The sequence below is a fragment of the Herpailurus yagouaroundi genome, unplaced genomic scaffold (assembly GCF_014898765.1).
Source record: "Herpailurus yagouaroundi ecotype Mexico unplaced genomic scaffold, PumYag 141, whole genome shotgun sequence".
Lineage (NCBI taxonomy): Eukaryota > Metazoa > Chordata > Mammalia > Carnivora > Felidae > Herpailurus > Herpailurus yagouaroundi.
The window spans coordinates 1291830-1316528 of record NW_024412396.1 but is presented as its reverse complement, the minus strand read 5'-3'; the positions used below and the strand labels follow the sequence as shown (position 1 = coordinate 1316528).

The window sequence follows — 24699 nt, the reverse complement described above, 5'->3', positions numbered from 1 at the left end:
TACATAATACATTTTCATTTTCCTTGAAGTGACAGGCTCACTTCACTCATTTTCAAGAAAATGTATGCCTGTTACCCAAGTCTGCTTAAATGGCTACTTCAACTTGTTATTCGAATAATTGTAAAGTTTTCCTTAAGATAACCATCATATTTCAGTTTGCACACAGAAGTGGTTTGTGTGTACTTCGCGTTTCTTTATACAAAATATTAAAAAGACATGCTAGAGTGTTGGGATTACTTACTGTTGATCATTTTTATTGCATCAAGGACAGTGTTAGAGAAATAGCCCCCCCTTCCACGAGTATGTGGTAATGAATTACTTTGGTGCCAATTACCTTGATTTGTGCTAAGGCACTAGCTGTTTTTGTTGTTGTTTAATTTCTTTTTAATATTTTTTAATGTTTTTATTTATTTTTGAGAGATAGTGCAGACAGAGAGGGAGACACAGAATCGGAAGGGGCGCCTGGGTGGCTCAGTTGGTTCAGTGCTGGACTTTAGCTTAGGTCATGATCTCACAGTTGGTGGGTTCAAGCCCTGTGTCGGGCTCTGTGCTGGAAGCTCATAGCCTGGGGCCTCCTTTAGATTCTGTGTCTCCCTCTCTCTTTGCCCCTCCCCCTGCTTGTTCTTTCTCTCTCTCCCTCTCTCTCTCTCTCTCTCTCTCTCTCTCTGTCTCTCTGTCTCTCTCAAAAACAAATATTAAAAATATATATATTAGAATCCTTGGCAGGCTCCAGGCTCTGAGCTGTCAGGACAGAGCCCAGCGCAGGACTCAAACCCATGAACCATGAGATCATGATCTGAGCCAAAGTCAGACACTTAACCGACTGAGCCACCCAGGGACCTGAAGGCACTAGCTGTTTTAACTACCATTGCTTTCGCATTATCAGTGAGAACTAATGATAAACCTTCCCAACCTGAAGGAAAACATTTTCTTCCTGAAAATCAGTGGGGGAATGCATACAGTTTCTATGTGGTAATTTCTTCGGGTTATGCATTTTTTTGTGGTAGAGAAATTCAACAGAACCCTTAATTGTTGTACTATATTTGGAATCTTACTGGCAACCAGAAGCTTTGTTGTGTGGAAGAGTCTGATGTAGATGTTTTTCTTGACTTTATAGGGGAAGTTAGAGATTTGACCTTCTAGCCCACAATTTCCAGTCTTTTGGTCTTACGGAACCATTGAAGAGTAGCTGATGGAGTGGTTGCAGGACTCACACTTCTCAATTTCAAAACTTAAGATAAAGCTGGAGTAATCAAAACGACATGATATTGGTACAAGATGGATGCTTAGATAACGGAATAGAATTGAGAATCCAAAAATAAACCCTCACATTTGTCATTTGACTTTTTTTCTAATACATAATTTGATTTTTTTTCCCCTAATACATAATTTGATTTTTTGACTGGGACAGTTCAGTGGGGGAAAGAATAGTCTTTTCTTTTTTTTTTTTTCAACGTTTATTTATTTTTGGGACAGAGAGAGACAGAGCATGAACGGGGGAGGGGCAGAGAGAGAGGGAGACACAGAATCTGAAGCAGGCTTCAGGCTCTGAGCCATCAGCCCAGAGCCTGACCCGGGGCTCAAACTCACGGACCGCGAGATCGTGACCTGGCTGAAGTCGGACGCTTAACCGACTGCGCCACCCAGGCACCCCAAGAATAGTCTTTTCAACAATGAGGTAACCATATGCAAAAAAATGAAGTTAGGCCTCTTCCCTGCACCATACACAAAAATTAACTCAAAATGAATCCTAGATCTAAATATCAGAGCTAAAACTATAAAACTGCTATAGAAATACAGGTAAATCTTTTATGTCCTTGGATTAGACAAAGCCTTCTTAGATATGACCTCAAAAGCACAAGAAAATAATTTGGACTCCTTCAGAATTAAAAACTATCATATGTGAAAGGACAACATCATTAGGAAAGTGAAAAGCCACTGAATGGAGAAAATTTGTAAGTCATATCTGATAAGAGACATATCTGGAATATAAAAGGAGCTCTTATAACTGAATAATAAAACAGTAATTCAGTTACACAATGGGCAAAGGATGTGAATAGGTGCTTCTCCAAAGAAGGTAGACAAATGGTCCATAATCACATGAAAAGGTGCTCAGCATCATTAGCTGTCAGAGAAATGCAGATCAAAACTACAGTGAGATACTACTTCACATGCAGTGGACAATGGCTCTAATAAAAAAAAGCCAATCAATATGTGTTAGTCAAGATATGGAGAATTTGGCATCCTGATAAATTGCTGTTTGAGAATATGAAATGGTGCGGTCACTCTGGAAAACAGTCTGGCTCCTCAAAAAGTTAAACACAGAGTTACCATATATATGACCTAGTAATTCTTCACCTAGGTATGTACTCAAGAGAAGTATGTCCACACAAAAACTGACATGAATCTTCATAGCACCATTATTCACAATAGCCAAAATATGGCAATAAGCCAGATGTCCAGCAGTTGATGAATAGATACAGTAGTAGATCCATACAGTGGGTTGTTAGTCACAGAAAGGACAAAATACTGACACATGCTACAACATAGGTGAACCTTGAAAGCATGTTAAGTGAAAGAAGCCAGATGCAGAGGCCACATATGTTATTCCATTTATATTAAATGTCCAGAATAGACAAATCCGTACAGACCAGTTAGGTTAACAGTTGCCTAGACCTAGGTGGAGATGTAGGCCATCTTTTGGGAAAGAGGAAAATGTTCTAAAGTTAGATTGTGATGGTTGCAGAACTCTGAACACACTAAAAGCCATTGAATTGTATGTAAGTTCTCTCTCAATAAAGCTGTTTAACAAAGAGTAATGACTGTGAGGCTGCCAAGCAAACTTGGCATTACTATTAGGAAAAAATTCTATACCCTGAGTAAATACTGAACTTTGTATTCCAGTTTTACTAGGATATAAAGATGACCAAATTACCTACTCTTTACTTTTCAGAAAGGAGAAGATGAATATGCCAACGTTGATGCCATTGTTGTATCAGTGGGTGTTGATGAAGAAATTGTTTATGCCAAATCGACTGCCTTACAGGTGAGAGGTTTATGGCAGTTTTAGGCCTGAGAATCCTCGAATCATCGATTGCACTGTTCAGTGTGGTATTCACTAGCCACATTAAAAATTAAATTCTTCAGTCCCAAGTCTCAAGTACTAAGTACCATATTGGAGCTGGTAGAGAATATTTCCATCATCATTAAAAGCTCAGTGGACCCCCCCCACACACACACAAAACAAGAAAGAAAAAATTTTAAAACATAAACACATCCTTATTTAAAAAGAAAGAAAGAAACAACCATACTTCAACTAAAGAAACATAAAAAAAGGTTTGGCGGACAGCCCCAAAAAAGAAGTATATAAATTGGGATAGATTTAATCGTATATAACAATAAAATCTAACAGTGGATTAAGTAGAATGGTTTTTTCTCTTTTAGTTAGTCTTCAGGGACACAGGGTTTTTCTGGTCTGTCTTCTGCCATACGTAGAGGCCAGCCCTTGGGCTCATGGTGCAGAAATTGCTAGAGCTCCAGCCATTACATCTGCATTCCAAGTGGAAAGAATGGAGAAAGGGAAGAAAATGAAGACATCTTTCCCTTTGTGAAGATACTGGAAGTCCCACAGAATACTTCTATTTATAACTTATTGGCCAGAATTTAATGGCCATAAGCTGCAAGAAAGGATAGGAAGTAGTCTTCATGCTGAGTGTGCCCAGCTAACAATCCCAAGTCTTTCTGAGAGGGAAGAAGTGAATAATTGGTAGGCAGCTAGCAGTCTTTGGGGGAGGTAGAATGTGCATTTCCCTGATGTGCTACTTTGTTCCTTGTTTTATGCGTTTCTGTTCTACTAAATAACCGTATAGTTCATAGAAACACAAATTATCCGTGTGATTTGGTGGTCTTTATTATAGAATATTTCAAACATCAAAGTAGATAATAATGTGATACTCTAATGTACCCATTATCCAATATGTACCCATTATCCAATAAATTGTAAGCTCTTGGCCAGTTTCATTTCATTTGTATCCACATCTAGCTTATTTTGAAGTTAATTCCAGATACCTTATTATATAAATACTTCTGAGTAAGTACATTAATTTTTTTTAATTTGTAAATATTGTTGTTACTTTTGTCTTTTCCTATAGACGTGGCTCTTTGGTTATGAACTGACTGATACTATCATGGTCTTCTGTGATGACAAAATTATCTTTATGGCCAGCAAGAAGAAAGTGGAGTTTTTAAAACAGATTGCTAACACTAAGGGCAATGAGAATGCAAATGGAGCCCCTGCCATCACACTGCTGATACGGGAAAAGGTCAGAACTAGTAAAGAATGTGTCATAAATGTGAAAGAATGTTTAAAAGTAATAAGTGGAAATCCCTCTAGGAATTTAAAAATATACAGGAGAAGATTTTTGCTGGCTAACATTGTAATTACAAAGTTTTAGCACATCTTCGTTGTGTTTGTTAGGAAGAAAAAAGTTCAGTAACCCTGTCGGTTCTATAGCAAAACACACAGGCTGTGAGATTCTGTCAAACATGGACTTTATCTGTCCATTCTCAAGGGTAATGTCAACTTGTTTGTTTTCATCTTAGTACTTCAATTGGCATAAACAACTGGGGGTTTTTTGTTTTAAGTCCTCTCCTAACATGGGGCTGGAGCTCACAAGCCTGAGATCAAGAGTTGCAGGCTCTCCCAGCTGGGCACCCCTAGAACAAAAATAATTTTAAACATCCTTAAGAAAACAGATATACCTCATACTCAGTGTTTATCATATGTGGTCTTTTTTGTCGTACTTTCCACCTGACACTTTTTCTCAGAATGTTGTTCCCCTATGTGCATGAGTGTTTTAGCTGTTCCTGAAGAAAAAGAATAGTCTTGTCAACTCATGTGGCACTTTAGTTTGTAAAAATATCCAAAGAAATTTTGTGTTAACTTTTAGTGTCACATTCTTTCATAAGGGAGTAAGTAGGTGAGGCATGGGGAGAAAAATTTATTCTTTCTATGGTTCCAAATATTTGTCTGTGCCTGTTACTAGTAGAACATAGATATCTAATTCTAAAACTAATTAACAAGAGTCTTTTCTTTGTGGCACTGATAGAATGAAAGCAATAAGAGCAGCTTTGACAAAATGATTGAAGCCATTAAAGAAAGCAAGAACGGCAAGAAGATTGGAGTGTTCAGCAAAGACAAGTTCCCTGGAGAGTTCATGAAGAACTGGAACGACTGCCTCAACAAAGAGGGCTTTGACAAAGTGAGAACACTCCCAGAAACATGCAGATTAGGAGTTGCGAAGATAGAAGTGTGACAGCTTTCCATAACAGATAGTGCAAAGAATATGTTTTGGGAAAAGTATATATTCCTTCAGATTTCCATTTTCCATTCTGTTTGGGTGAGCAGTAAGCCATTTTGACTTTCCAGTCAGGAATGGCCCATTTGGAAGATAGTTTAGCCCTTGCAGGGGGAAACGGAAACAGAAACCTCTCTCTCTCTCTCTCTCTCTCTCTCTCTCTCTTTTTTTTTTTTTTTTTTTTTGTTAAATATTTATTTTGGGAGAGCATTGAGGCACAAGCAGGGGAGAGGGAGAGAGAATCCCAAGCAGGCTCCTCACTTTCCTTACAGAGCCTCATGCAGGGCTTAAGCTCACAAACCACAAGATCATGACCTGAGCCGCAATCAAGAGTCAGACTCTTAACTGACTGAGCCACCCAGGTGCCCCCAGAAAAATCTCTTATCCAGAAAAAATACATTTTTTTCCCCTCCCTGCTCTCCTGCCTGTCTTCCTCTTCTGCCTTTATAAGATCCTCTAGAGAGGAGCATTTACATTTACATTTAAATGGTATATTAGTTCAATGCCTTTTAGAATACACACAGTGACCTGGTAATGAGCTATTTTAAATGTTTATTCAATCCAAGAAAAGAGTATTTTTATATTCCGTAAACTACTGATGAATGGTGTGCTAAATAACCAGGTAACTTCACTGATGATACTCACACTGGGAGAGATGCATTTATTTAGCAGTTCTGTATTTACCTGTTAGAAATTCTTATCACTTTGACTGCAGATAGATATCAGTGCGGTTGTGGCTTATACCATTGCTGTAAAGGAGGATGGGGAGCTCAACCTAATGAAGAAAGCAGCTAGCATCACTTCTGAGGTCTTCAACAAATTCTTCAAGGAAAGAGTCATGGAAATAGTTGATGCAGATGAGGTAAATGGAGAGGGGAAAGTCTGTACTATTTTAATGAAGCACAAGTAAGTCCCTACTGTGCAGTGTTTTTTGCTGTTTGGCTTCCTTTGCAATTAGGCCTTTGATACAGAAGTTGCTGGTGTGTAATTTTGCCAGTTCTCTTTCAAAATAACTATAAACCTGCGCTAGTTTCCTGATGTTATCCAGTATTTTACTTGAGAATTCCTTGCATAGCTGTGAATTTCACAGTATTCTCAAAATCTGCTTTGCAGGTATACCAGTATATTACCTGACACATAAGCCATTTCATAAGGCTTATATAACATCCTCAGTGATGTCAGGACATGTGTTGTCCTCAAATAATGTCCAAAAATTCAACACTTTTAGACTCTTTGCCACCCTCTGGTGAATATTGTTAACTATTTTATTTCTTTATGCTTATAGAAAGTTCGACACAGCAAACTGGCTGAGTCTGTGGAAAAGGCCATTGAAGAGAAAAAATACCTTGCTGGGGCAGACCCTTCTACTGTGGAGATGTGTTACCCTCCTATCATTCAGAGTGGTGGCAACTATAATCTCAAGTTCAGTGTGGTGAGGTAAGTATGAGAACTTCAGATTATAACAATCAGAGCATTTCAGCTTTCGGCCTGTTTTTTTCTTGGACTCATTTTGGAATTCAGAAAAGTTTAGTCTCTATACCCTACATGGAGCTCAAACTCACAGCTGAGAGATCAAGATTCAGACACTCCACCAACTGAGCCAGCCAGGCACCCCTGCATATTTTTATCTTATTTCATGTTGGTACTCCCTTTTACTTGAGCATTTATTTCATTTTGCTTTTCCAGATGATTAAAAATACCAAGAGGGCCACCTGGGTGGCTCAGTCGGTTAAGCGTCTGACTTCAGCTCAGGTCATGAGCTCACAGTTCATGTGTTCGAGCCCCACGTTGGGCTCCGTCCTGACAGCTCAGAGCCTGGAGCCTGCTTCAGATTCTGTATCTCCCTCTCACTCTGCTCCCCCACCCCCATTCATGCTCTTTCAAAAATAAATAAATGTTTAAAAAAATTGTTTTAAATATCAAGAAAAATGTAAAACATGTTGAGAAAAACCATTAAGGTATTATGAGATATGCCATAATGTAATTCCCCTTCTGAGTTTTTTCTTTGAATGAAAGGAAAACGTGTTAGTTAGTTAGTTAGTTAGTTAGTTAGTTAGTTAGTTTAGTTAGTTATGAGAGAGCGAGTGAGCACATGCATGTGTGAGAGCAGGGAAGGGTCAGAGAGAGAGACAGAGTCAGAGAATCCCAAGCAGGCTCCAGGCTCTTAGCTGTCAGCACAGAGCTCAGAGCGAGGCTCGATTCTATGAACTATGAGATCATGACCTGAGCCAAAGTTGGCCCTGATCCAGCTGAGCCACCCAGGTGCCTGTAATTTTTAAAAATTTATGAAGAATGCTGTTTTTCCTGGTCAGGCTGAAGGAACTAATTCATAATGCATAGTACAGTTCATAGTGGCTGGTGGAAAAGTGATGGCTTACCCTTGAGCTTTAAAACTATAATGAATAGAATTTGGTATATTTTTTTGTCTATTTAGGCAACCACAAGTAAGCTTCTCACTGAATTTTTATCCTGTGAGCTTCAGTCAGTAATTTTACCTCTTTATAAGCTAATCTGTTTTTTAAAAAGAGTGTAGGTCCTTCTTCAGCTATGGGATATAACAGGGAAAGGTGATTATAGATGTTTTATGCCAGTGCTACTAAGGACTTGGCTAGTTTGCATAATGAAATGCTTTCTTCTTTTGGTCTCTAGTGACAAGAATCACATGCATTTTGGGGCCATCACTTGTGCCATGGGTATTCGCTTCAAATCTTACTGCTCCAACCTTGTTCGCACTTTGATGGTTGACCCTTCTCAGGAAGTTCAAGAAAATTACAACTTTTTGCTCCAGCTTCAAGAGGAACTGCTAAAGGAATTAAGACATGGTGAGGTGCCTTAGAAAAGATTCGGAAATGAAGTAAACTAAAGTGTCTCTAGTGTTCATGTGCATTTATATCCCTGAGGCGTTTATACTAAAAATAGAATTCGATTTTACTAGCTTTGAATCACCCTAGCATTTCACTCTTCAGTCTTTTAGCATGAGTGGTTGTTGTGGTTTTACATTGGTGTTTGCAGAAAACTTCTGTGGCCAGTTAGGCCTCTGCATCCAAATCTTCATAAAATATCTGGCCTTGTTACTTTTCTTTGGTTCTGAGAACTAGTATCTCTAGCAACAGAATGTGTATTGTTAATTCTACATTGAATGGATATAAGGAATCTTAGTCTAAGGGCAAAACTAATAGCAACTCTGCTAAGCAAGCAATTGCATACCTCGGAAGGAAACAAAGTGCTTGACACCACACCTCTTTTGTCTTGAGACTCTACACTCCTAGTTGGTGAAATGGGACCTCAAGTTTTCTACTCTATAAGCCCACCCATGTGCCCATAGCTTCTAGATACAATTCCTCCATGTTACCTCAAGTCGATCTTGAGAAATCCTATTGGAAGTAATAGTCCCAGGTAGTTTGATGAGGATAAGGACCCCTTTGAGTCCACCATATCTAGACTCTTCTGGCTTGAAGACTGTGTTCATACTATAGATCATGAAACGTTAAGGCCAGAATCCTCCTTTTTTTTTTTTTTTTTTTTAATTTTTTTTCAAAAAAATTTTTTAATGTTTATTTTTGAGAGAGACACAGAGCGTGGGTAGGGGAGGGGCAGAGAGAGATGGAAACACAGAATCAGAAGCAGGCTCCAGGCTCTGAGCTGTCAGCACAGAGCCTGACATGGGGCTTGAACTCACGAACCATGAGATCATGATGTGAGCTGCAGTCAGACATTTAATCAACTCGGCCACCCAGGTGCCCCTTTTTTTTAATTTTTAAAAAGTTTATTTTTTTAATTTAAATTCAAGTTAACGTACAGCGTAATAACAATTTCAGGAATAGAATTGAGAGATTTATCACTTACGTGTAACACCCAGTGCTCATCCCAACAGGTGCCCTCCTTAATGCCTATTTAGCCCATTCCCCACCCAGCTCTCCTCCAGCAAACCTCAGTTTATTCTCTGTATTTAAGAGTCTCTTATGGTTTGTCTCCCTCAAGGCCGGAGTCTTTGTAATAGTAATTCACTCATTCAGTAGTCCTATTTTTCAAAATGTATGATAACTTGAATTATTACGCCATTTATCAACTCAAATTACTTCACTGAGACCTGGCATCCCATAGTCCTCCTGTGTCATTGATTCTCAAACAGTGTAACTAAGAGTGACTAGGTGAGTTTTTTATTTAAAAATGCAGAATTCTAAGCCCTACCACTCCTGCAGCTTCATTTCTTAGTTCACACTTTGAGAAACTCTGCTTTAGGGAACTTAATAGGTGAAAAAAATGTTGATGGAAACGTAGTGGTCATAGGGGCACCTGGGTGACTCAGTCGGTTAAGCGTCTGACTCTGGCTCGGGTCACGATCTCACAGTTTGTGAGTTCAAGCCCTGCGTCGGGCTCTGTGCTGACAGCTCAGAGCCTGGAGTCTGCTTCGGATTCCGTGTCTCCCTCTCTCACTGCCCCTCCCCTGCTTGCTCTTGTGCACTCTCTTTCTCTCTCTCTCTCTCAAAGATAAAGACATTAAAGAAAACATTTTTTTTAACTTGTGGTCATTTTTGTTTTTTGGGGTTTTTCTCCACCTAAAAGATATTATAATGTTTCCTTTCTGTCTTGTCATTAGGTGTGAAGATATGTGACGTGTATAATGCTGTCATGGATGTGGTTAAAAAGCAGAAGCCAGAGTTGCTGAACAAAATTACCAAAAATCTAGGGTGAGATGTGATGAAGTTCATTGTCACTCTGAGATAGTTTTCATGACTGGCCGTGGTCAGGCAAAATATTCTTAGATCAATTCACCCAACATTTATGGACTCTTAAACTTACGGTCCAAACACATAGTGTTATCAGAGAATGTGGGAAAGATTTCATTTCTACTTCCTGGGAAGAGGTGGAGATTTTTGCAGACCAATGTAGTAGATGCCAATAGACCCTCTAGGCTTAAATTACTAGTGTTAGGAGCCGTTACTTACTGTATGTCCTCTTTTAGAATACTTCAGCTCACATTTGCAAATGAAATACTCTTGAGATATCCTACAATTAATTTTTTTTTCAATTTTTATTTAATCCAGTATTTCTCCAATGTATTTGACCATTCATCACCTAGAAATACTCAACATCTTATAGAACCAAAGACATTTTGGAAGACAAAGGCTCTGGGCAGTTTCCTTAGATGGAAACTAGTCTGGGATATATAGTTTCTTTCTGGAATTTTCTGATGGACAAGAGGAAATACATTGGCCTGTACCAAGTCTTGGCCCAGGTGACTTAATCCTAGTTACCAACTAGGTTACCTAGTTACCTAGTCCACAAAAAATCACCTTGCTTGGGGCACCTGAGTGGCTTAGTCAAGCCGATTCTCGATTTCGGCTCAGGTTGTGATCCCAGGGTCGTGGGATCAAGTTCCACATCTGGCTCTGTGCTGAGTGTAGAACCATGTTTTAAGATTCTCTTCTCCCTCTTTCTCTTTCTCCCACCCTCCCCCCTCTTTGCCTCTCCACTTGTGCTCACTTTCTAACTCCTAAATATAAAAAAAGGTTTTTAATTTTTATTAATTGCTGTGCTTAATCCACTTACTATGGTCTTGGTAATATTCCCCTTAACAGTCTACTAAGTTGTTTATAGGAAAACTGGTAGAATATTGAAATTTAAATATGGTGTATAAGCTAAAATAAAGAAGGCTTGGTATAATAAATGTTACACGAGGTACTTAATTAGGAAATCTGTTTCAACATATTATTAGTCCAAAGACTGTCCTCAAATCCTCTTCCTTAACTGACTGATCAGCAGGGCCAATCACTCAACATACTTATCTGCCTTATCCTGAAAATTGAAATAGAATATATTGTACTTGACCCATGTTAGAGATCTTTTAGCCTATTGCTGAAATTTCTCTTCATTTCCTTTTTAGGTTTGGAATGGGAATTGAATTCCGTGAAGGCTCTTTAGTAATTAATAGTAAAAATCAGTACAAACTAAAGAAAGGTGAGTTTTACAGGTGTGCAGTAGGAAAATACTTTTTTGAATAATTTCCTTTAGCTCCATCTTCCCCATTTTCTGTGTAAAATCTACATTTCTCCATTCTCTCACGGTTATAGACTGATTCCTGTTTGCTGTTTTAGGGATGGTTTTCAGCATCAATTTGGGATTCTCAGACCTTACTAACAAGGAAGGGAAGAAACCAGAAGAGAAAACCTATGCTCTGTTCATTGGTGACACAGTGCTTGTGGATGAGGTGTGTATTCTTCTTTGACCTTTGATTGTTTATGAACTAACATTGAAAATACATTTTATATTCTTTGGAGTTTTTTTCTTAAAGGTGTTTGTTAGGGGCACCTGGGTCAGTTAAGCGTCCGATGCTTGATTTTGGCTCAGGTCCTGATCTCACAGTTCGTGGGATTGTGCCCCTCAGTGGTCTCTGTGCTGATAGCACAGAGTCTGCTTGGGGTTGTCTCTGTCTCTGCCCCTCCCCCACACGCTTGGGTGTGCGCTCTCTCAAACTTTTTTTTTTTTTATTTTAAGTGTTAAATGCTAGCTGAAGGGAGAGGTCCATGTGACAGTGACCCAATACAGCTAGGAATAGAGATTGTCATCCAAATACAGAGAATAATTTATTAAAAAATTTTTTTAATGTTTATTTTTGACAGAGACAGCATGAGTGGGGGAGGGGCAGAGAGAGAGGAAGACACAGAATGCAAAGCAGGCTCCAGGCTCTGAGCTGTCAGCACAGAGCCTGACACAGGGCACAAACTCATAGACCGCAAGATCATGACCTGAGCCCAAAGTCAGACACTTAATCGACCGAGCCACCCAGGCACCCTCCTTTTTTGTTGTTGTTGTTTTTTACATTTATTTACTTTTGAGAGACAGAGTGTGAGCAGGGGAGGGGCAGAGAGAGAGGGAGACACAGAATCACAAGCAGGCTCCAGGCTCCGAGCTGTCAGCAGAGAGCCTGACATGGGGCTCAAACCCACAAACTGTGAGATCATGACCTGAGCCGAAGTCGAACGCTTAACCGACTGAGCCACCCAGGTGCGCCACAAATACAGAGAATAATTTAAACCACACAGTTCAACTTGCGACTTGAACCTGGAGAATGATAATATTGGGAACTGATTCTTTTTTTAAGTTTTTTTAACAGCTTTATTGAGTTACAGTTTACATACCATGCAGTTCACCTGGTGAAAGTGTTTAATTTAGTGATTTTTAGTATATTCTCAGCAATCAGCACCACAGTCTAATTTTAGAACATTTTTATCACCTCAGAAAGAAACCGTGTACCCTAGTAGCAAATACTTCTGAGTTCTTATTATTAATGCACTTTTATGCATTAATTCACTGAATTATGATACCCTGTGAAGTAGATACTTTATCCTCAGATAAACTGGGGCACAGAAGTAGAAGTTGCCACATATCACCACTAGAAAGTGATTGAGGCAAAGGGCGCCTGGGTGGCTCAGTGAGCATCTCTTATTTCGGCTCAAGTCATGATCTCCCAGTTTGTGGGATCGAGCCCCATGTCGGGCTCTGCACTGACAGTACGGAGTCTGCTTGGGATTCTCTCTCCCCCTTTCTCTCTGCCCTTTCCCTACTCGGGTGCACTTGCACTCTCTTTCTCAAATAAAACTTTTTTTTAAAAAAACAAAACAAGGGAAGGAAGAAAAAAAAAAAAGAGGTTAGAGTGGGAGAGAGCCAAAGCATAAGAGACTCTTAAAAACTGAGAACAAACTGAGGGTTGATGGGGGATGGGAGGGAGGGGAGGGTGGGTGATGGGTATTGAGGAGGGTACCTTTTGGGATGAGCACTGGGTGTTGTATGGAAACCAATTTGACAATAAACTTCATATATTGAACGTAAAAAAAAAAATAAAGAAGAAAATAAACATTAAGAAAAACAAAACAAGAAAGTGATTGAGGGAGGTTTCACATCAAGCCTGTATTCATAATCATTATCCCAGTGTTGCCTCCTAAATTATAGTTCCTTTGAGGTTGGGAGGATAAAATCTGTATGCGTTGTCAGAGATTTTAGTATCCACAAGTTTCGAAGCATTGGCCAACTGTATACGAGGCTAGAAAGTGAAAGTGCTTTATTTAAATGCTCTTGTAAATGTCTCTGACTTCTTTCTTTTATTCCAGGATGGCCCAGCTACTGTCCTCACTTCTGTGAAGAAAAAAGTGAAGAATGTGGGGATTTTTCTAAAGGTAGGAAGAAGAAAAGCAAGTGGTGTAGGAAGTTTGGTACCATGAAAAGGCTAAAGTAATAACTGGCTAAAAAGGTTAAAACTGGAATTGCTGATTCTCATTTTTCCCCCATAGAATGAGGATGAAGAGGAGGAGGAGGAGGAGAAAGATGAGGCCGAGGACCTGTTGGGAAGAGGTTCTCGGGCAGCACTGCTTACTGAAAGAACACGAGTGAGTTTGTTGTTTTAATCCACATTGACTCTCTCTCTGTCCTCTGGCTCCCGTCTGGGGCACGTCTGTAAGACTGGCAGTTCTGCTGACTTGGGTGTGTCCTCTAGAACGAGATGACCGCAGAAGAGAAGCGGAGAGCGCATCAAAAGGAACTGGCAGCTCAACTCAACGAAGAAGCAAAGAGGCGACTGACTGAACAGAAAGGAGAGCAACAGATTCAAAAGTAAGAGTTTGTGTTGGGCAACGAGGTTGTCTTAGGTTTGTATTTGATTTATAGAAATTCCTCAAAAAACGTTTTTATCCCCACTCCAGAGCTCGCAAATCTAACGTGTCCTATAAAAACCCATCTTTGATGCCTAAGGAACCACATATTCGGGAAATGAAGATCTATATCGACAAGAAGTACGAGACCGTGATAATGCCTGTGTTCGGTATCGCGACACCTTTTCACATTGCCACAATCAAGGTATGAGCATTGAGTCAGGATCCATCCAGATTGGTTCTGAAACTATGAGTTGTGCTTCCATAGATTGTTTTTCCGATTCCTCTACCCTCTGCTCATTCTCCACCCTTCTCACTTTGCTGACTCCCCCTCTCCTTGTCTCCTGCTATTGTTCTCCTTCTTTTCCATTTTGCACTTGGTTAGAATGTTCAGTGATCTCCTAGTCTAGAAATATAATTTGCATTAAGCATTTGCCTTATTTTGTTTTACTTTTTTTTATAGGGAGAGAGCATGAGTTGGGGGAGGGTTGGAGAGAGAATGAATCCATAGCAGGCTCTATGCTGAGCGTGGAGCCTGACTTGGGGCTCAATCCCACCACCCTGGAATCATGACCTGAGGCAAAATCAAGAGTCGGACGCTCAACTGACTGAGCCACCCAAGCACCCCCACCCCGCCCCCCGCATTAAACATTTTTTAGCATGTTTTTGGACATGTGGTTCAGGGTACTCTGAGAAGCCAGTGATTCATTTGGAAGCACACATCTTGTCATACAAAAAAAATAAGCTAGGTGAAGGTAAAAAAAAATTAGACCTAGGTGAAGGTTTATAGGCTAGGTTTAGCAGTCAGCTCGTAACTCCTAACTTAATTTTAATGTCTCTAAGTACTAACCTTTACTTTGGAAAGAAACTTGTTTATTTTGTTAATGCTTTCCTTTTCTTTGAGCAGAATATAAGCATGTCCGTGGAAGGAGATTATACTTACTTGCGAATCAACTTCTATTGCCCAGGCAGTGCTCTTGGCAGGAATGAGGGCAACATCTTTCCTAACCCAGAAGCCACTTTTGTCAAGGAAATGTGAGTCCCCGGGAAAACAACCATTCCCCATCCCTGCTGGTTGGAGTGGTACTCTCAGGAACATCTCATTGTGCTTTGTACGGTTTTGACGATGGAGCCCAGTTTAGAATCCTCATGAATATATGTTAAACTGATGACACATGTTTTGCAGTAGAATCATAAATAAGGAAATGTGTGCCTCATTGGAGTCCGTTCCTTCATGGTGTGGAATGGGATAATTGGCTATGCCAGATTTGAAAAATAAGTGTGATTTCCCACCCAGTGGATTAGCCATTTATAACATGCTCTATTTAAGAGAAGAAGAAAGAGGGATATTTTTCAGCTTTCCAGACAGTGTCTTACCATTTACTGGTATCTTTATCTTCTGAAAGACATTTAAGTCCGTTAAAAATACAGTGAAGAGTGCAGGTTACCTGACCTGATAAAGATACTTCTGTAAGTTCTGGCTTCTCCTTTTTCACAGCACATACCGAGCTTCAAATATGAAGGCACCTGGAGAACAGACTGTACCAGCCTTGAACCTCCAGAATGCTTTCCGAATTATAAAAGAAGTACAGAAGCGTTATAAGACCCGGGAAGCAGAAGAGAAGGAGAAGGAGGTGAGCCTGGACACCAACAGAGCACCATTGTGCAAAAGGATATGTGTGGGTTTGGAGGGGACACACAGTTACATGAGGATTCACAGTAATTCTCGTTCTACTTAGGGCATTGTGAAACAAGACTCCCTAGTGATCAATCTAAACCGGAGCAATCCCAAACTGAAAGATCTATACATTCGCCCAAACATTGCCCAGAAGAGGATGCAGGGTTCCCTGGAGGCCCACGTCAACGGTATGAATGATCTCTCGTGTGTCTGGGCTTTGTCTCTGGGGCACATTTGTAGGAATGACAGATGGATAATCCGTATGTGAGGGAGCTGCTGGAAAGAATCTATATATATTGCTGTACAGGCACAAGGAAGGGAAAGAAGCTCTGTGTGGTTTGCGGCATTTTCTGTGACTCGGTTCCAATCAGCCAGAAAAGACGCAATGTCTTCTGGCCTCACCTCATGCTGCTTGATGCTTAGCTGCTTCCTTTGTTTTCCCCCAGGTTTCCGCTTCACATCTGTTCGAGGAGACAAAGTGGATATTCTGTATAATAACATCAAGCATGCTTTGTTTCAGCCATGTGATGGAGAAATGATTATTGTCTTGCACTTTCACCTCAAGGTACGCTTTTTGATTTACAAGCTGTCAGATCTTGGGCAAGATCTTTCTGTTACTCTTTTTCTTTTAAAATAGTGACGAATAGGGACACCTGGGTGGCTCAGTTGATTAAGCATCCAACTCTTGATTTCGGATCAGATCATGATCTCACGGTTAGCCTGCTCGGGATGCGCTCTCTCCCTGTCTGTCCCTCTCCCTGTTGTGCACGTGCACACACTCTCTCTTAAAATATATAAACTTTAAATTAATAAATGATGAATGATATCACCTATCAGAAAAGGTAAAGGGGGTTGAATAAGATAATGTTTATAAAGTCCACAGTGTCTAAAATCTAGAAGGTGCTAATAAGCATGTATGTTCCTTTGGTGTGCTATATAATAACCACCAAAACCTAAGGTTTTCTCTAGATTCCTGTCTCTGAAATAGAAAAATGTTTCTTTAGACAGTTTATTTTCGGCAAAATCTCCCAAGTTCATTCTAATAAATAGGAATACTTTAAAAAATGTGTACGCTCTCACATTCCCAAATGTCATGACGACACCAGGGACAGTTTGACTATTTTTACATAGATGCTGTGGTTTCCAGGGTAGATACTATTTATACTTCACGTTGTTTTGTTGTGGTCTTGCCTCTTTGTTGTGTAGCCTGAGTTTTCTGACTGCTTTCTCGTTTTTTCCACTCCGTGCCCCCAGAATGCCATCATGTTCGGGAAGAAGCGGCACACGGATGTGCAATTCTACACAGAAGTGGGAGAGATCACCACGGACTTGGGGAAACATCAGCATATGCACGACCGAGATGACCTCTATGCTGAGCAGGTCTGTGAGATTGAGGATTTTATTTGCAGGGTATTGAGGTAGCTTGTGGTTCAGATCTGAGTTCAGTAGTTATATTTTGTAAATAACCCCCGCATCTTTCTGCCGAACAACTCAAGTATGCACGGGGATGGTATAGTGCAGTGGCTTATGGGGCAGACTTGAGTTGCAGACTCAGCTCTGCAGTTAATGGTGTAGTGGGCTGGGTTAAACTCTTCGTACTGGCGTCACAGGAATGAGAATTAAGGACCACAAAAGTACTTCAGGCTTTTTGAATGGATGTACGAGTGAAGTGATAACTGTAGCTAATTAGTTTTTTTTTCCTTCTACAGATGGAACGAGAAATGAGGCATAAACTGAAAACAGCGTTTAAAAATTTCATTGAGAAAGTAGAGGCTCTGACTAAGGAGGAACTGGAATTCGAAGTGCCTTTTAGGGACTTGGGGTAACATATCTCTGCTTTTTGACCTGAAGTGTCATCTGCCTATTAGAAAAATTGGTCATTCTTCCTTTGTGATAATTTAACATCACAGATCGCGTCCTTTTTCCTTTGATTGAAAAACCTTTGAGACATCCATTCCCTCTTGAACATTTTTAGGCTGGGGTGAGTGGCTCAGACTGAGAGGCTTCCCCTGTAAATGACTCCAGTGAGTATGCTGGAGCTGGGTTTGGAATGGGGAAAAGCAAGAAGTGTATTTTGGCAGCACGTTTCTCTTGAGTGAGCCTTTCTCTTACTCTCTTTCAGATTTAATGGAGCTCCTTACAGGAGTACCTGCCTCCTTCAGCCCACTAGTAGTGCGCTTGTAAACGCTACAGAGTGGGTGAGTATTTCTTCCCTTTTAGTAAGAAAATTGTTAGAGAAAAGAAAGGGTAGGTGTTTTGAAAACTAGGTCTTTACTATTTCTGAAGATTTTCTTAGACACGACTTACTGAACAAATGATTCTTTAAGTCGTTTTTTAAATAGTTTCTTCAGTTTCTTTAAATTTATTCTCCTTGAGGAAAGATTTTGATCTTGCAAATCCTTATACTGAGACTTGTCAATACATTGCATTGCTTTTAGTCTTCCCGAAAAGCAGTAGTGATTTTTAGGCCCTGAAAGTATTTGAAAATGCTCGTGCTTTAGGGGACTTATGTGATAGTGATCTCATTTCTCCCTGACAGCCACCTTTTGTGGTGACCTTGGATGAAGTGGAGCTGATTCACTTCGAGCGGGTTCAGTTTCACCTGAAGAACTTTGATATGGTGATAGTCTACAAGGACTACAGCAAGAAAGTGACGATGATCAACGCCATTCCGGTAGCCTCCCTAGACCCCATCAAGGAGTGGCTGAAGTAAGTCAGTCTGCCAGCACTCTCCCATTTACCCCTTGATCCCTCGATTACAGAATACAAGCATGGTATGTTGTATATAAAATCTGCTGGTGGACTTAAGGGAGAAACTGCCGTTGGGGAGTTATAGCCCAGGACTTAGAAATTTGGCATCTGTTAGATAGAGATTAACTTCTTCCTGAAATTCCAACAGTAGTTGATGAATATTTACACATACAAAATCAAAAAAAAGTCATCTTTGACTCTTCTTGATAGGTGTATAAAAATCTGAATACATGTATAATCAGTTAGTTATAAAAAGGGGATATCTCTTACTAGTTCTTTTACTTTTACTGAAAGATAATTTTTTCAGTTTATTTTTTAAGTTTATTTATTTATTTATTTATTTGAGAGAGAGACAGTGCGAATAGGGGAAGGGTAGAGAGAGAGAATCCCCAGCAAGCTCCGCACTGCCAGCATAGAGCCTGACGCAGGGCTCGAACTCATGAAACAGACCTGAGCCGAAACCAAGAGTCGAATGCTTAACCAGCTGAGCCACTCAGATGCCCCTTAAGATAAAAGTTCTTGAATTTTAGCCTTTTACGTCAGCTATAAAAGAATTTCTCACAGGAGTACCAAAACTCCAGTAAACAGAGAGATGTTATACTCTAGGTAAAGGGTGAAGCTTGGGTAGTGGTGAGTATAATTTGCTCTGCGCTCCACACACCCCTGCCTATTACCAGTGAAGGAGAAGTGCTGAGATGTGACTCTCCTCTTAAGAGGTGGGTTGAGAGAACTTAGAAATAAATTGTGAGAAAGATACAAATTTATGGTTTTCCTGAGGATTTTCTTAAGACATAGGCAGGTAGGTGATAACAATATCCCAAATATGTGTTGTAAAGGTGACTTTTTTTTATTCTTTTCAAATTTTTATTTAATTTCTAGTTAATTAACATACAGTGCAGTATTGGTGTCAGAATTCAGTGATTCATCACTTACATTCAACACCCAGTGCTCATCCCATCAAGTGCCCTCCTTAGAGCCCATCACCCATCTAGCCCATCCCTTACTCACCTCCCTCCATCAACCCTCTGTTTGTTCTCTAAGAGTCTTTTATGGATTGTTTCCCTCCTCCATTTGTTCATCTGTTTTGTTTCTTAAACTCTACATGAGTGAAATTACATGGTATTTGTCTTTCTCTGACTTACTTTGCTTAACATAGTACACTCTAGCTCTATCCATGTCGTTGCAAAATGGCAAGATTTCATCCTTTTTGATGGCTGAGTGATATTCCAGTGTGTGTGTGTGTGTGTGTGTGTGTGTGTGTGTGTGTGTGTGTACACATAGGCATCTTGATTCATTCATCAGTCAGTGGACGTTTGGGCTCTCTCCATAGTTTGGCTGTTGTTGATAATGCTGTTGTAAACGTCTGGGTGCACGTACGCATTTGAATCTTATTCTTGTAGCCTTTGAGTAAATACCTAATAGTGTAATTGTTGGATTGTAGGGTACTTCTATTTTTAACTTTCTGAGGAACCTCCATTGTGTTCTCCAGACTGGCTGCACCAGTTTGCATTCCCACCAACAGTGTAAGAGGGTTCTCCTTTCTCTGCATCCTCACCAACATCTGTTTCCTGTGTTGTTAAGTTTCGCCATTCAGACAGATGTGAGGTGGTATCTCATCATGATTTTGATTTGTATTTCCTTGATGAGTGATGTTGAGCATCTTTTCATGTGTCTTTTGGCCATCTGGATGTCATCTTTGGAAAAGTGTCTATGTCTTCTGCCCATTTCTTAATGTATTTTTTTTAAAAATCAGTTTTATTAAGGCAAAACTTACGTGTAATAAAATTCACCAATTTAAGTATATGGTCTGATGAGTTCTAATAAATGTGTACAGTCGCGAATCTACCATCATAATCAGGATGTAGAACACTTCTTCACTCCTAAAAGTTCTTCATACACTTTTATGTAAGTCGGTCCCCTCCCTGTAATCCTATCCCTGGTTTCTATCATTATGTGGTTTGTGTCTTCTAGAATTTCATGTAAATGGAATCAGAAGTATCTTGGTACCTTGCATCTTTCACTTAGCATAATGCTTTTGAAATTTATCCAAGTTGTTGAGTGCATCAGTAGTGTATTTTCTGTTACTGAGGAGTGTTCCAATGCATGGATATTCCATACTTCATTTACTTTAATAGAAATGTTAATTGTTTCCACTTGGGGGTTCTTGGGAATAGCTGCTATAAACCTTACATACAGGTCTTTGTGTAAACGTTAAGTTTTCATTTCTTCAGTAGATGACCTAAGTGTGGCACTGCTGGGTCGCATGGTTTGTGGTAAAGTCTCTACGTTTAACCTTGTAAGAAACTATCAAATCATTTTCTGGAAAACCTGCAGTACCTGAGAATTGTAATTGGCTGTGCATTTTAACACTTGGCTTTGTCGGTCTTTTTATTTTTTTTACTTTTTTCAGAGTGCATACATGAGGAAGGGGCAGAGGGCTTAAGAGAGAGAGAATTGTAAGCAGGCTCCACACCCAGCTCAGTGCCCGATGCGGGGTTTGATCTCACAATTGTGGGATCTTGACCTGAGCCGAAATCAAGAGTTGTTTTCTCAACTGACTGAACCATCCAGGCTCCCCTTGTCTCTTTTTAATGTTGGCCATTATAGTAGCTGTGGAGTGCTGTCTTCATTGTGACTTCAGTTTGCATTTCCATGATGACTGATGATGTTGAGCTTATGTGTCATTCTGTATCCTAGAGGAAGTCTCTTCATATTTTTGTCCATGTTAAAAAGCAGATTGTTTGTCTGAGTTGTCAGAATTCTTTAGACTGGTTATAAATCCTTCATCAAATATAGGTTTTGCATATGTTTTCTTGCAGTAGATTCTATGCCTTTTCAAGTGTCTTAAAGACTAGAAGTGTAAAATTCTCATGAAGTCTGATCTATTTTTTTCTTTTGTAATTTGTGCTTTTTAGATCTTGTTTAATAAATTGACTAACCCGAAATCATAAAAATTTTCTGATTTCTTCTAGAGTTTTATAGATTTAGTTCTTACATTTAGGTCTGTGATCCATTTTGAGTTAATTTTTTACTGTAGCATAAGGGTCAAGATTCGTATTTTGCCCAAATATAGCCAATTACTCTAGTATCATTTGTGAAGAGATTACCCCATAGTTACTGAATTATCCTGGCATCTTGTTTAAAAAAAAAAAAAAAGCCATCAACCATTTGGAGAGGGTGTAGTTTTGGATGCTATTCTGTTGCATTGGCCTATGTGTGTCCTTATATCGCTGAAACAATTATTGTAGCTTTATAGAAAGTAAGTCTTAAAATCATGTAGTGTAAGTCTTCTGATTTTGTTCCTTTTCAGAATTGGCTATTCTACATAAAGGTTAGAATCTTCTTGTGTCTGTCAGCAAACTGGTCTTTTTAATCTAAGTTATCAACTTTCATATTCATACAGTTTATAATGGTGTCTCCTTTTATTCCTGATAGTGATAATTTGTTTCCTCTTTTTGTTGGTCAGTCTGCCTAGTGGTTTAATTCTATTGATTTTTTTTTTCATCATTATGAAATGTCCTTCCTTATACCTGATAATAGTCCTTGTTTCAAAAATCAGCTTGGTACGATATTCTTACGGACTTTGAGCTTTATTTTGGTTAGTGCTTACATAACATGTCTTTTTTTCTGTTCTTAACTTACTTTATGTTTAAAGCGCCTTACCTGAAGACAATATATATTTGGGTCTCACTTTTTTAAATCTGTTTTGAGAATTTTTACTTTGGATTGGTGAAAACAGACCGTTTTGCATTTAATGCTAACTATCAATATGGTTGGGTTTAAATCTACCATCTTGCTATTTGTTTTCCTCTATGTTCTCCGTTGCTTTTCTCCTTTTTATGCCTTATTTTGGACTTATTTTAATTTTTGAGAGAGAGAGCTCAAGGAGGGGGGAAGGGGCAGAGAAAGAGGGAGACACAGAATCCGAAACAGGCTCCAGGCCCTGAGCTGTCAGCACAGAGCCCGACGCGGGGTCGAACTCAGGAACTGTGAAATCATGACCTGAGCCAAAGTCAGATGCTAAACCGACTGAGCCACCCAGGCACCCTTGGATTAATTGTATGATTGTGTATTAAGTTTATGATGGGTTGGTTGGTTTGTTTGGTAATCTCTACACCCAGTATGGGGCTCCACCTCAGGACCCTGAGATCATCAAGAGTCACATGCCCTTCCAACTCAGCCAGGTGCCCCCAGGCAGTTACCTCTTAATTTACAAAATGAGAACAAAAGTCTTGGATATTTGCTCACATATGTTCATTCCTGGTGCTCTTCATTCCATGGTGTGGTTCCAGCCTTCTAACTCCTTTAATTTTCCTTTGCCTCATAAACCTCCTCCTTTAGCATTTGAGATGCAGGCTTTCTGGTGACAAATTCTCCCAGCTTTTTTCTTAAGTCTTTATTTCCCTTTCACTTCAGAAAGATGTTTTTCCTGACTGTAGATAGAATTGTCTTTTTTTAATACTTACATGATGTTGCTCCATTGTTTTCTGGCTTACTGAGTGTCTGCTGTCATCTTTGTGCCTCTGAACAGACTGACGTTTTTGTTTTGTATTTCTGTCATCGGTTTCTAGCATTTTATTATCTGCTTTATTGTGGGTGGTTTTGTTTTTTTAATGATTATTCTGTTTGGTGTGCGTTGGGCTTCTTAGATCATCACATCCCCAAATGTTCTGGCCATTATTCTTCAAATATTTTTGCTCTTTCCTCAATCCCCATCCCCCCCACCCACCCCCGTTTTTGTTTTTGTTTTGTTTTGTTTTCTGAGACTAATTACACAAATTTCATATCTTCACTTTTCAGCATCTTCAAGTTTGTCTTCCTTAAACATTTGGAGCATGTTTATAATAGCTTTTTTTTAATGTCATTATCTGATACTTCCATCTACCGTCTTTGTATTTTCTGGGTTTATTTCTATTGTTTGATTTTTTTCTTCAGCCCTTTTGCATGTCTGGTAATTTGTGATCGGCTGCCAAACATTGTGACTACACATTTTGGGGTGCTAGGTTTTATTTTTACTTTCAAATGTATTTATTTATTTATTTTGAGAGAGCGTGCACGAGCAGGGGAGGGGCAGAAGAGAGTCCCAAGCAGGTTTTGTGCTGTCAGTGCAGGGTCTGGTGCAGGGCTCAAACCCACAAACCATGAGATCGTGACCTGAGCCAAAACCAAGAGTCAGACACTCAGCCGACTGAGCCATCCAGGTACCCCAATTTTTTTTTTTTTTTTAATTATTCATTTTGAGAGAGAGTGAGTGAATCCCAAACAGGCTCCACACACAGTGCAGAGCCCAGCATGAGGCTCCACCTCACGACCAGGAGATCATGACCTGAGCAAAATCAAGAGTCAGACACTTAACCAACAGAGCCACCCAGGCACACTGGGTGCTAGGCTTTATGATTTTTTTCTAGACTTCATTCGATGATATAGTTAAGTGAGTTGGATACCACTTCATCTTTCAGGACTTGTTCTCAAATGTCATTAGTGCTGGTTCAGAATAGCTTTTAGTCTAGGACTAATCTGCCCACCGCTGAGGCAGTACTCTTCTAAGCACTCTGATTCCCTGTGTGTTTTAAGGTCTTTCTGTTAAAGCTGGTAGGACCAGGAACTATTTCCAGTTTGGTATGAGATCTGGGAATTGTGTTGCCAACTGCTTTCCAGTGCTTCTTTGCTGAGCTCCGGTTAATTTCCTCTCATGTATGTGCAAATCAGTTCTTGGCCACAGACTGAAAGGGATCCCTCTGCAAATCTTCAGAGCTTTTTCTGTCATTCTCTTCTCCAGTACTCTCAGCTTCAAAAATTCTAGCTGTATCAGCATCCCCAAATACTTCTCTTTCTCTCAGGGTCTGATTGGGTTCCCCTCCCTACATAGCAGCCTGGGAACTGCCTCCAGGCAGAAAACTAGGGCAGTTATAAAACAAAACCCTGTGTGTTTCCTCCTTTTGGGGACTGTAGTCCTATGCTGCTTTTTTTTTTTTTTTTTTTTTTTTTAAAGATTTATTTTTAAGAGACAGAAACAGATCACAAATGGGGGAGGGACAGAGAGAGGAGGAGACACAGAATCTCAAGCAGGCCCCAGGCTCTGAGCCGTCAGCACAGAGCCCACTTCAAGGCTTGAACTCACAAAGCGCAAGATCATGATCTGAGCCAAAGTCGGATGCTTAACCAACTGAGCCACCCACGTGCCCCAGTCCTATGTTTCTTTTTATCCAGTGTTTGAAAGCTGTTTTATATTTTGTTTGGTTTTCTAGTAATTTAAATTGGAAAG

General features: G+C 39.8%; 1 protein-coding gene across 1 annotated transcript in view; it reads left to right on the top strand.

Annotated features, from left to right (window-relative positions):
• SUPT16H (SPT16 homolog, facilitates chromatin remodeling subunit) overlaps positions 1-24699 on the top strand; it is a 39520-nt gene that overhangs the window by 11262 nt on the left and 3559 nt on the right. Inside the window, exons 2-22 of the mRNA XM_040476591.1 lie at positions 2954-3046; positions 4152-4322; positions 5109-5261; positions 6073-6219; positions 6643-6794; positions 8007-8179; positions 9958-10048; positions 11245-11318; positions 11456-11568; positions 13469-13534; positions 13649-13744; positions 13852-13967; positions 14057-14210; positions 14913-15040; positions 15504-15639; positions 15745-15871; positions 16130-16248; positions 16938-17063; positions 17393-17505; positions 17806-17881; positions 18223-18392. Coding sequence (XP_040332525.1) covers positions 2954-3046; positions 4152-4322; positions 5109-5261; positions 6073-6219; positions 6643-6794; positions 8007-8179; positions 9958-10048; positions 11245-11318; positions 11456-11568; positions 13469-13534; positions 13649-13744; positions 13852-13967; positions 14057-14210; positions 14913-15040; positions 15504-15639; positions 15745-15871; positions 16130-16248; positions 16938-17063; positions 17393-17505; positions 17806-17881; positions 18223-18392 — 2594 coding nt within the window. The remainder of the gene's footprint in view (positions 1-2953; positions 3047-4151; positions 4323-5108; positions 5262-6072; positions 6220-6642; positions 6795-8006; positions 8180-9957; positions 10049-11244; positions 11319-11455; positions 11569-13468; positions 13535-13648; positions 13745-13851; positions 13968-14056; positions 14211-14912; positions 15041-15503; positions 15640-15744; positions 15872-16129; positions 16249-16937; positions 17064-17392; positions 17506-17805; positions 17882-18222; positions 18393-24699) is intronic.